At 36.2% G+C, this 12,347-nt stretch overlaps 2 protein-coding genes across 10 annotated transcripts in view; one reads left to right on the top strand and one right to left on the bottom strand.

Annotated features, from left to right (window-relative positions):
• Nucleotides 1–12,347, top strand: part of LOC126761061 (protein furry) — a 143,820-nt gene that overhangs the window by 47,880 nt on the left and 83,593 nt on the right. The gene's annotated exons all lie outside the window — the stretch shown is intronic.
• The window catches only part of LOC126761083 (G-protein coupled receptor daf-37), a 55,980-nt gene continuing 43,902 nt past the window's right edge, over nucleotides 270–12,347 (bottom strand). Inside the window, exon 7 of the mRNA XM_050477011.1 lies at nucleotides 270–1,923. Coding sequence (XP_050332968.1) covers nucleotides 1,823–1,923 — 101 coding nt within the window. The 3' untranslated portion in view covers nucleotides 270–1,822. The remainder of the gene's footprint in view (nucleotides 1,924–12,347) is intronic.

Genomic DNA, 12,347 nt, shown 5'->3' with positions numbered 1-12,347 from the left:
CAACGTCTCTTTTAAATCCATTCAACACATTTGGTTTAAAGTTTTGCGTATCAAGCGGTTAATGCTAGATTTGTATCAAAATACCAGATTCTTGCTTGCCAACGTAGCAAAGAGAGCATGAATATGACGTCGAAACTGTCTAACATTCTAGCGAATGGCGCTCCAAAAATGAGCCGAAACCGAAAAAACCAAAATTCATTAAAGGTCAAACCAGCCGAGGCTTATACAATTATATGAAAAATAAGCTCTTATTTGGCTGCGGAGCCTATTTTGCAGACAATAATATAAAAAACCGGGTCAAATTTGATCATCAGATATTTGTCTACAAAGGCATTACATAGATATGTAGCCTAATTCACAGAGCCGTATTTCTTAATCAACGATTAAAGTTTGATCTATTCGTTAAACATAGTGGAGGCCCAAAGAAGTTGTTATCGACGAAAACATCAAAAAAGTCCACGAAATAATTTTGGAGGAAGTGTTTCAAGATAGCAGATACTCTAAAGATATCAACTGAACGTGCACATCATATCACTCACGAATAGTTGGGTATGAGAAAGCTCTGTGTAAAGAAGTAGCCGCGTGAGCTCACTTTTGACCAAAAGCAACCAGGAGTTAATGATACGGAGCAGTCTTTGGGGCTGTTCAACCGTAATAAACCCAAGTTTTTGAGTCGATATGTGACAACGGATGAAACATGGCTTCATCATTTCACTCTTTAGTTCCGTCGACAGCCATCCGAGTGGACTGCACAAGATAAACTTCATCCAAAGCGTTGAAAGCGTTGAAAGCGCAACAGTCGTCTGGCAAGGTTATGGCGCCTGTATTTTGGCATGCTCATTCAAAAAGAATTATTTTTTTGACTACCTTGAAAAAGGAAGGACCATCAACAGCGACTATTACATAGCCTTATTGGACTTTCAAGGATGAAATCGCCGAAAAACGGCCGCATTTCAAGGAAAGAAAGTGTGGTTTCACCAAGGCAATGCTGCCGTATCACAGGTCGGTGAAAACTATGGCAAAAATCCATGATATGGGTTTCGAATTGCTTCCGCATCCACTGTATTTTCTATATCTGATTCCCAGTGACTATTAACTGTTCTCAGATCTCAAAAGAAAGCTCGCTGTTAAGAAATTTGCGTCGAATGAAGAGCTGATCGCCGAAATTGAGGCCTATTTTGAAGCAAAGGTCAAATGGTACTACAAAAACGGTATGAAAAAGTTGGAGGGTCGCAATAATCTGTGTATCCCTTTTGAAGAGAACTACCATATATTGCCTAAAAAAGGAGTTTTGCCAAAAAAAAAATGAAATTTTCTTCTAATATCATCTCTAACAGTCACATGCTTAGTTACATGCTTAGTTAGTTATTAGTTCATATATCTACTTTTATCACATTGACTCTCAAAATGCCTACTATTTAAATTAGCGTGCTAAACCCTTATTTAGCTATTAAAAAGTCGATGTTCTTACAAAAACCATAATTTCTTAATTTAAAACTTAAACTAGTTACCAGCTGTGCTTAAGCATTTCATTCTACAGACTACAAATAACTTACAAATTATGCCACAACTGTCAGCTTTTGACAGCTTCAAGAAATGCTAGTTCCATGTTAAATAAACAGTTATGTTTATAGTACAAGTAGTTGATAAAAAAGATGCTTGTTTACTCCCACTACTTCGACGAGTTTCGAGCAACAATTGCACATTCGCAAATAAGTTTGCAATTTAAATTCAGTTGTATTTACAAGTTGAACGTATATAAAATATGAAGACCAAAAAACGCGTCCATTCGACAACAACCAGCAGGCGCACAGCTGTTCGATTATTTGAGTGGCCGAAGTTCGTGTTGTTCCATCCAGCGTTTCGTTGATGTGGTGCGTCGGGACGTGTTAGTGCCGCCACTGTTGCGACCGAGCTCCGACACTGTGAATGAGAAAATTTTAACATAACGGGAATTAGTTGCGGTTGCATGTAAAAGTAACTGTGTTTTTTATGAGTGCGTGTGTGTGTGTGTTTACTAGCAAGCCTTTTCATATTTGCATTTACAACAATTACAATGTTTTCGTTTGGTTTGGAAAATGATTGACGCTTCGGAATTGCATGCTGAGATGACTAATTGCATTTGTCCAATCGAACTAAGTACAGTTATACGCATACGTGTTCATGTATTTGTGTGTTGTTTTCCATGAAATGCAAATTTGCATTAAGCTCTATATAATTTTTTGTGGTTGGTTTGGTGGGGTAAAATGCAGTCTCACAACCGGAAATATGTCTGGTTGTATGTGTATATATAATATTGATTAGTGTCCACAGATGTGTGTGTGTGTGTGGCATAACGAATTAATTTGAGTTAAATTAGAATTCAGTTTTGATTGATACCTCCATTTCGGCATAACAGCCATCTTAGCCTAATTTAAGTCGTGAGTTGGAATATATGAGAAAAAACGAAAAAATGTGAAAAAAATTCTTTCTATTTAGAGAAGCTTTACAAATTCCGTCTAATTTCTCAACATACGAGTACTGTTCTTTTAGCTCGATACCTTAACCTTCCAATTTCATTAATGCATCTATAAAATATGTTTTCTGGAGTTCCTCTAAGTAGGGCTCTGTGGCGGCGATAACCTCCTCATTCTACTCAAATGTCGGTGGATGGCGAAAAACTTTGTAGTCTAGTTCAATCAGGGCAAGGCTACAGCGGATGTGTAGATCGTTGCAATGTCATGGTAGAATAACACTTTTTTTCTATGCCAAAAATAGAGCCGTGTTTTCTGCACTTTGCTTCGAATCGTACTAATCATTCGGCAAAGCGACCTTTTGGTATTGTGACCGCATTGCTTTTCTCCAAGTAGGCGTTGTAAATTCCACGTTGCAAGTCTCAGAAAACTATGGCCTTCACTATTCCGGTCGATAGGACGGCCTTCTCCGTCTTCGTACCATGTTCGCCGAGTGAAGTCCACTGTCTTGACTGTTCCTTGGTCTCTGGTAGTCGATGTAGATTCCACCTTGCGACTATCAGAAAACTATGACCTTCATTACTCCGGTCGATAGGACGGTCTTCCCCTTCTCCGTACCATGTCCATTGGTCTCTGGTAGTTGATGTAGATTCCACCTTGCGGATCTCAAAAAATCTATAGTCTTCACTATTCCGGACAGAACAGTCTCCCCTTCTTCGTACCATGTTCGCTGTGTGAAATCCACTGTCTTGACTGTTCCTTGGTCTCTGGTAGTCGATGTAGATTACACCTTGCGGATCTCACAAAACTATGGCCTTCACTATTCCGGTCGATAGGACGGTCTTCTCCTTCTTCGTACCATGTTCGCCGGGTGAAGTCTACTGTCTTGACTGTTCCTTGGTCTCTGGTGTGTACCCGTGGTTCCATATTTCATCGACGGTCACGAAACGATGCAGAAATTCCTTTGGTTGATGGTCTCATCGTTGCGCTTGTTTGGCCGGATAAAAATCCGGGTTTCTTCTGGTTTCGCAGACCCGACTATAGTGGGAAAAAATTATCCACGTGAAAAGTCTAACGCTGCGATATCACAGGATCTTGCTGGCCAATTGACCAGCTCAAAATGTGGAATTATCTGCTCGCCGAAGTGTTCTCTCAATAAATCCATTTGTTGATGCAATGTGTGGGAAGTGGCGCCGCTTTGTTGAAACCAAATGTCGCCGAGATGACGAGCTTCGATTTCAGACATCAAGTAGTTGATTATCAGGGCGCGATAACGATCGCCATTGACGGTTACGTTCTCAGCGGCATCATTTTTGAAGAAATATCGTCCGATGATTCCACCGGGCCACAAACCACACTCAACCGTTGTTATTTCTGGATGAAATGGCAGCTCTTGAATCTCTTCAGGTCGCTTTTTGCTCCAAATGCAGCAATTTTGCTTGTTTATTCTATATACTTATCGGATCCTTTTGGAATTTTTGAAGAGTTCATGGTTAAGCGCCTTCGGTTCTTGCACAAGCAGAATTTGGTACGCTTTTAATTTAAGATTTCGATGAAAAATGACCTAAATCGTTTCATAGGTCAGTCCAAGTTGCTGCAAACGGCGACCGACACCACAAAAGTGTTGTATTTAAGTAGTGTTTACCACTAAACACCAAAATTTTCCAGGAAAGCCGAGTCAGCCTCTATGATTTACTATCAAACACAGTTTGCTACACTACCAATTTTAGACCTTTTTTTCTTGACAAGGTCCATGAATCTATTCAGCATTTTCAATTCATTTTCATTTCTCAAAAGCTTATTGAATTCCCTAAATCCACACTTGTGTTTAAAATATTATACATCTCTACATACTTCGCTGTTGTGTGGCGCACAATTGCCTTCCTGGAAAGTTTGAAGTGTTTGCCATAGCCAGAGGGCTAGAAGCATCGAGTTACTTACTTCAATTGTTCCGCATAAGCAGAGATTTGATGAATGTGCTTCATGTCCCAACAAGGTATGAGTGAGGGTTTGTCGTCATTGTATAGATTTATCACAACAAAAAGCAATGAATAACAGTCTCCAAAAATCTTATGACGAAATACAGGAGCTGATTTGTCAAATGAAAAATGATAATAGCTTCCAGCATAATTTGGGGTGTGGAGTAAAGATGATTAAGTAAGGAATATGGAGGACACTTGTGCAAATTGCTGGGTAGGCGGCTGTCTCGTCGGCGCTCAGACGCAAGTGTACACAAAAGTACCCAGTGAGAAAAATTATATAAACATCTGGATATACACTCTCTCCTTCCCTACTTTCCTTCACGCTTCACTTAAATCCCTACAGGGCAATTTCACACGAGTCCAAGCAAGTTATTACATCATTTTGGAACTAGGTACGTGATTAGAATTCGTAGTTTGGCATTCTCGTACACCCCCTCTAATGAAAAGCCATCTGTTGCTGACTCGCTTATTAACTTTTTGTGTACATTAGTGTGTCTGTATCAATATTGTCTGTTTTTATGGCGACATGCAAATATTGTGGCGGACGTAAATGTCTCCTGTGAATAGTCAAATAATGAAATTTTTAATTTTAGTGTATTCCCGGAACGCCGCTCTTACATATTTCAAATTATTAAGTGTGTCCATTGCAAAAGCAATTTTTGTTGCTGTATAGTGTTGTCCCATCATTGATGCGGAAGTGTATTAAATAGAAAAAGGCTATGTTTTAATTACTTCGCTGTTTATAGGCAAATTTTTACACACTCACACACTTTCACACTCTCAGCGGTTTCCAAACTTTCTTGTAAATGAAAGATGATTGACTTTTACACAAAATTAATTATTTTAGCGCATATAATTGGAAATAATTCGCAGAAGCAGATCTCAAAATTTATCGTTTCTCAGTAAGCGATTCTGAATAATAAATAAATTTTATGCTTAAATGATTTTGTGGCTTTATGGGCTGTGAAGAAGCAAATAGGGATAGAACGCCAATTAAAAAAATGGTTTTTAGCGATTAGTTGGCAAGAAATTCTTAATGACAGCACACTGTTAGACTTTTTCCTTTGGGGATTTGAAAGTGTTCTCCAACTCTGAACACAGACTGTCGTCCGATGTATTCAAATCTGAACTTCCAGACGGTCAATAATCTGCATTTATGAAACCAGAAATATTGCCTTTAAGCCAATGCTGGGTGGGTCATGCCATGTGAGCAGGAGCAAAACCTTGCTGGAATGCCAAATGCTTTCCATTGAAGGGAATATTACTTAATTGCGTTAGATTTTCTCTTTTGCTTATTAAAAACTTCTTCAAACGTGACAATTTTTTATCTGTAAAAACGATACTTTCATGGATCGCATGCCACTAAAAAAGCCGCTTCCATCTGTTGAGTCAAGTTTGCTTCAAGCGCGTTGTCCGAAGATTAACAGTTGGCTGACTTCCATGTGGAAATCATCTTGAATAAGTCTTGACAGTGATCTGATCAACACATCAATTTACCCTGACATATTCTCCTATTTTCTAAGCAGATTTCTGCGTCTGCGTTCGCGAACTGTTTTTATGACTGAATTGGTTCGAACCACGTGAGTTCGACCATCTTCCTATCGTTAACTGTAGACGTTTGAGAAAAACGAAGTCAACTCATTATCGAATTTTGAGCTTTTTGAGCAGCTCATAAATTTCACTTGCGCTTTTTCCAGTCATATGTGACACAATCACCGCAATATGATTTTATTTAGCTACCCACTCCATTGTTAATGACCAAGAGCAAACAAGGAACTGATTATTATACATATACGAGTAGACACTACATACGGCTTATAATTACAAATAACGGCACTTTTGTCTGCGAATTTGTCCTCGCTGTTTGCATTGTAAAATTTGTAACAGAATTTATGGCAAGACTACAAAAGTACATATATTAAAATATATCAAATAATGGTGCGTGTCTTTGGTGCAAACTGAAAGTATGCCTAGATGTAGGCAACGTTTTCTTTGCCCTCAATTCCTATTGTTTGTTTTCAATAACTGTTGCGAAGCATACATTAGGATGTTATTAATTTATATACTCTACCCCCAGCAGGAACAAAAATTTAATAATGTATGGGTTTAATGTACAAAAAAACAAATTAGGCACTTTATTTCATATTGGCATATATTGGCGAAGAAAATTATGTTTCCAGGCAGGCTTTATGTTCAAATATTCGGTTTCATGTGTGGTATGCATTGGCATTTTGTCTGCTTGACTGATTAATTGATTGATTATGGAGAAGACTGAGAAAGCATAGATCGTATAACGTTTGCTGTTAATAACACTAGTTTACAGTCATTTTGCGACATTCGTGTTGTTAAAGGATGCTTTTTGCTGACTTTGGTTTGGTAAAACCGAAAAGGATAGTAGAAATTTAACACGTAGGATTTTTTGAGTTGAAGTCAAAGTGTGTAGGGGTCACACGACCACCATTTATAAATATGACTACGAAATGGAAAATTTTTTGAACTCAAATTCGTAATCAGGACACCTCAAATACACCACATCTGTGGCAAATTTTTCCTTCAGCTTTGTTGAGCAGTGTAATTATTTGTCTCAAAAATCTATGCTTTTTTCGAAAACTGCCATGCAACAAAATTAATTCAAGGCACATACAAGTAGAGATGGGGCGGATATGTGAGATATGATTGCATACTTTTGGCAGCAAAGAAAAATTCATTATTTATAATGTGCTTTTGTGGAATTTGTGTTGTTTTGATAAGTCAAGGTGTCGAATTTACGCATGAAAATAGATTTTGTGGACGTCTTTATATACGTTTGTAATTATTATGAAAGAAATGTTGAACTTGCTGGTAATAAAGCAATAAGTCGATTCGATGAAAATAGAAATATAGATATTAACAATCAATAATAACCATTCGGTTAAATTTATCGCCAGAAATGGCTGAATATCAATTGTAACAAAAAATATTACTGGACTACAAAAAATTTATAAAGGCAACAAACTTAACCGGTATTTATTTCGAAAATGTCTTAGACTTAGGGTCTCAATGTGTTAGCAGCTATCAATCAATTAAGTTCTGGTTAGGTATGGTTAGGTTAGATAGCCGATCAAAGATCGCACGCGGAGTGCTATATGTAGCCCTTTGTGAAGACAGGCAGTGGCTTGTTAAAAGCTCAGAACTAGGGAGAGGCTAGCCTTAGTGAGGACGATCTCTTGCGATCGATCTTGGGCCAAAATTCTTTTGCGACAGTGTATTTACCTATGGTGGCCCAGCGCTGGCCAAACTTCCGAAAAGCACAGCTATCTAGTAGTAGACCACAAAATGATGCGCTCCCATTCTACCGATAGTGGTTCTTTTCTTGCTAGCTCATCAGGCTAACTTCTGGTTAACTGAACCAAGTCTAATAAATTATTACTAACCAAACCTTAAGAAAACAGTCTTTAGACTCACAGCTTGTTGTAGATAAGTTTCCTCGATTGCCCTCCAAAATTCATAACTTTTCAAAGTTGTTCAACGACAAAAAAAACGCACTTTTAAAATTTTAAGGATTCTGGTAAAACAGACTGAAGTTTCAAAAATTAAATCATGTGCTATTTTAGTTCAAAAGTCAGCTTCTCGGTTGGTTAAAAATGAGTTCAAAAAAAATTTCAATGAACAAATTGATGCTTTTTATAGGAGCTTTGTATCAGCCTTCTCAACTGACTTCTAGTCATTTGACAATCGAGTTCGCCTGCCATTTTGATCTTAAAACTCGGAGCTTTTCTTTCAATATAAGCAGGTTTTCCTTAATTGTTCTCAAATCGATTGTACAAATCTGTCAAAAATCTAATCAAACCTGTCATAAAACTATGCTTGTCATTGATTGAGTTGTTAAAATGTCTAACAAAAATATTCCTCAGAAAATTTCAACGATTTTCTTAGTTGTGACTGTTGTGTCAGAATAAAACTATAATAAACGTAATAAACGATTATTGACCGAATTTCTACCAAAATCAAGCAATTTCTGAGACCGACGGTTACTGGAAATGAAAGGTGATTCACTTGTCGAGATTCACGGCAACGTCAAGCGAAAAGGATCATGGTCGAACCGTCGTGAGCCGGCACAAACGATGGCCAAATCAGGGTTAACAGTCAGAAAGGTTTTTAAATGTGTTTTGTAGGATTGACAGGGAATCATCAGCACAACTGCAGGCTACATACATGACTTGTTTAAGATCTTGTGAATCCACCTTATAGGCCGGGCATGGAACCAAGTGTATACTTTCTGTTCTTGTCTATGGCCAGTAATCTAGCTGGAGAAAAATTCGACTCAAGAGAAGCTTGTAGAAATTGACTTTTATGGTCGGTCGAGGTCGGTTTCTGTAAATGTTGGATTATAAAATTATCTTCAAAATGGCAACAAGCTATGAAACAAACTTTAATCCAACCTTCAATGCAAAAATAATGGCTTCCTATCAACTGCAATTTATATTTAATGTGTCTTTTATGCACTCCCTGCGCTGCCCCTAGCTATGACAAATTCTTATCGAAGTGTTATCAGCAAAATTTATCATCTAATTTTCCGCTGCCAATACAAAAGCGTTCAGATTGAAAAAATAACCACATTAAACGACCTTGCACGCAGAGCACAACCTATGCAAAATCCATTAATGTCGCCATTTTTTCGACATAAATTTAATTATACGAAAAATCATTAGAGTTTATGTGACACGTAGACTTCGGTGTTAAAGTGTACACAAAGAAGCGACGCACTCGTGCGAAAAAAAAAATCAAAAAGCGTTGAGACGAAAGACAGCAGAAGAAACAAGGAAGCGAGCAGAAAAGAGCGAATTATACGTGTAAGCATGTGTGTGTGTGCGGGATATGCTTTAGAGCCTTGAATTTAATACGGGGTTAAGTTGCGGCATTCAAGTGGCATATGAATTTACCCTAAATAGCCCCAAACGACTTTCGGTGCGTGAAATACCCTTTGTAATGATGATTGATTCCCTTTCCTTTTGCTATGCAAAATAAACCAAAAACAAAGAATAAATCTTAAGTGCCAGGAAATTGCCGTTTCCTTCATTCCAACGAAAGGCAAAAATCTGGTTCCTGTTGGAAAATTAATATTTACCTACTTCAAAAAAATTGTTGTAACCCTTTGGGTGGAAGTCAAATAAAGTCCCTTGGAAGTTCAAATGTACATTACACATTACTTTGCTGCCCGAAAATGTGCAGTAAATATAATAATTGTTTATATTATTTTGAAGTACAAGCAGCAGCAAAGCGTTGGGGAATTTTTGAATTATTCACGGATAACTAAACTTATGTTTGAGCTCGTACAGCTAGCCGCTTGACGGCAGTTGGGTGAACATAACCGGAACAGACCCGGAACTATATTCGACCGAAGAATGTCAATACGACAACTTGTATTAAAATTGAATTATTTGAAGAATATTCGGCAACATGCCTCAAAATTATATGAAAACAAGAAAAAACGTTAACTTCGGCTGCACCGAAGCTGATATTCCCTTCACAGGTGCATTTCTTTTAGTAACTATGTGTTAAGTTTATATGGAAGCTATATGCTATAGTAAGCCGATCTGCACAATTTCAACGGAGATTACATAGTCGCCTTAGAAAATAATCTATACCGAATTTCGTGAATATATCTTGCCAAATGCAAAAGTTTTCCATACAAGAACTTTTTTCCGATCGTTCGGTTTGTATGGCAGCTATATGCTATAGTAAGCCGATCTGAACAAGTTTTTCGGAGATTATATTGTTATCTTAGAAAATAACCTGTGTCAACTTTTGTGAAGATACATTGTCAAATGTGAAAGTTTTCCATACAAGAACTTGATTCCGATCGTTCGGTTTGTATGGCAGCTATATGCTATAGTAAGCCGATCTGAACAAGTTTTTCGGAGATTATATTGTTATCTTAGAAAATAACCTGTGTCAACTTTTGTGAAGATACTTTGTCAAATGTGAAAGCTTTCCATACAAGAGCTTGATTCCGATCGTTCAGTTTGTATGGCAGCTATATGCTATAATAAGCCGATCTGAACAAGTTTTTCGGAGATTATATTGTTATCTTAGAAAATAATGGTCAGCTCTTGTGAAGATACTTTGTCAAATGTGAAAGCTTTCCATACAAGAGCTTGATTCCGATCGTTCAGTTTGTATGGCAGCTATATGTTATAGTGGTCCAGTGAGTATAGTGAGCAGCTTCTTGAAGGGAAAATGACGTTTGCAAAATTTCAAAACGATATCTTGAAAACTGAGGGACTCGTTCGTATATATACAGACGGACGGTCGGACATGGCTAAATCGACTCAGCTCAACATACTGATCATTTATATATATCCTTAATAGGGTCTCCGACGCTTCCTTCTGGATGTTACAAACTTCGTGACAAACTTAATATACCCTGTTCAGGGTATAATAATTTCTAATGCTACAACAGCAACATGGAAAGAAATAAATGATTAAGGGTAGGCCCGTATTGGATTTTTGAAAAAAAAGACAATAATTAAGTCATGGAGCCGTAAATCGAAGAACACTGCCTCGATTTAATTCCACTATAGTCTAATCGCGTAAGCGGTGTCTACGCCAATAAAGAAGAATAGGATAGTCTTAGTCTGTATCTAACAGTTTTGATGTACCGTTAGATTTCCACGCTTACAGTAGTTAGCCAGCATAATGAAAGCCTCAGCGATTTGTTAATATGTTGTAATATTAATTAATTTAATACAGAAAGTAAAGCTTGCCACCTGTGAAAAAACTGTTGGAGAGAGTTGCCGTATTATTATCATTTTTTAATTTCAATTGGAAAAATATTAAAGTATATTAAAATAAGGGATTTAATTTCTAAATATTTTTGAGTAAGGATGCCATATGTTGTTCAAATATTTTTCTGTCAAAATAAATATCAATATCCAAAGAAATTTTGTATAAAAACTAAAATTGTTGCCACATGTTTAAAAAGTCGAAGTAAAAAACATAAATAGTCCAAATTGTAAATATCAAACTCCCGATGTTTAAAATAAATTACATAAAAAAAAAAATTTTGAAAAAAGTTGCCATCTGTTTAAATTTCTTAATTCTCATTTTATGGTTTGTCGTCATCAAATTAAAAGGGCGAGGGTTTAAAAAATATGCTTTAACGAGATTTTTTTCACAATTGTTGCCACCGGTTAAAAAATAATAAAATATTTTTTCAATAAAAATAATTTTCAATATTAAAAAAAATTATATAAAAACTAGTAAAGTTGCCACATGTTCAAAATTCTCATAGTTGATATTTAAAATTAATTTTTGATAAAGGTTGTCACTTGTTTGAATTTCTGTTGTAAAATTATACCTTACCGAAAATTTTTTGACAAGTGTTGCCACCGGTTAAAAAATAATTACATAATTTTCCAGTAAAGATAAATTTCAATATTCAAAAAAGGTGTGTATAAAAACTAAACTATAATTCTCATAGCTGGCATTTAAAAATAATTTTTGAGAAAAGTTTGCCACTTGTTTATATTTTTTTTGCTTTATATTTTTTATTGTCATTTTATGGTTTATTATCATCAAGTTAAAAGAGCGAGGGTTTAAAAAATATGTCTTACCGAGATTTTTTTTTTACTAGTGCTGCCACCAGTTAAAAAATAATGCAATAATTTTTCAGTAAATATAAATTTCAGTATTCAAGAAAATTGTGAATAAAAACTAATCTTTGAAAATTCTCATATTGGCATTTAAAGAAAGTTTTTTGGGAAATGTTGCCACTTGTTTAAATTTTTTGATTAATATTTTATGATTTATCATCATCAAATTCAAAGTGCGACGATTTAAAAAAATGTCTTATCGAGATTTTTTTGACAAGTGTTGCCACCTGCTAAAATAATAAATGTAACTCATTAAAATAGAAGAAGTAAATTTCATA

This window comes from Bactrocera neohumeralis, chromosome 6 (assembly GCF_024586455.1).
Source record: "Bactrocera neohumeralis isolate Rockhampton chromosome 6, APGP_CSIRO_Bneo_wtdbg2-racon-allhic-juicebox.fasta_v2, whole genome shotgun sequence".
Lineage (NCBI taxonomy): Eukaryota > Metazoa > Arthropoda > Insecta > Diptera > Tephritidae > Bactrocera > Bactrocera neohumeralis.
Note: the sequence above shows the minus strand (reverse complement) of the source record. Positions and strands in the feature narration are given on the sequence as shown.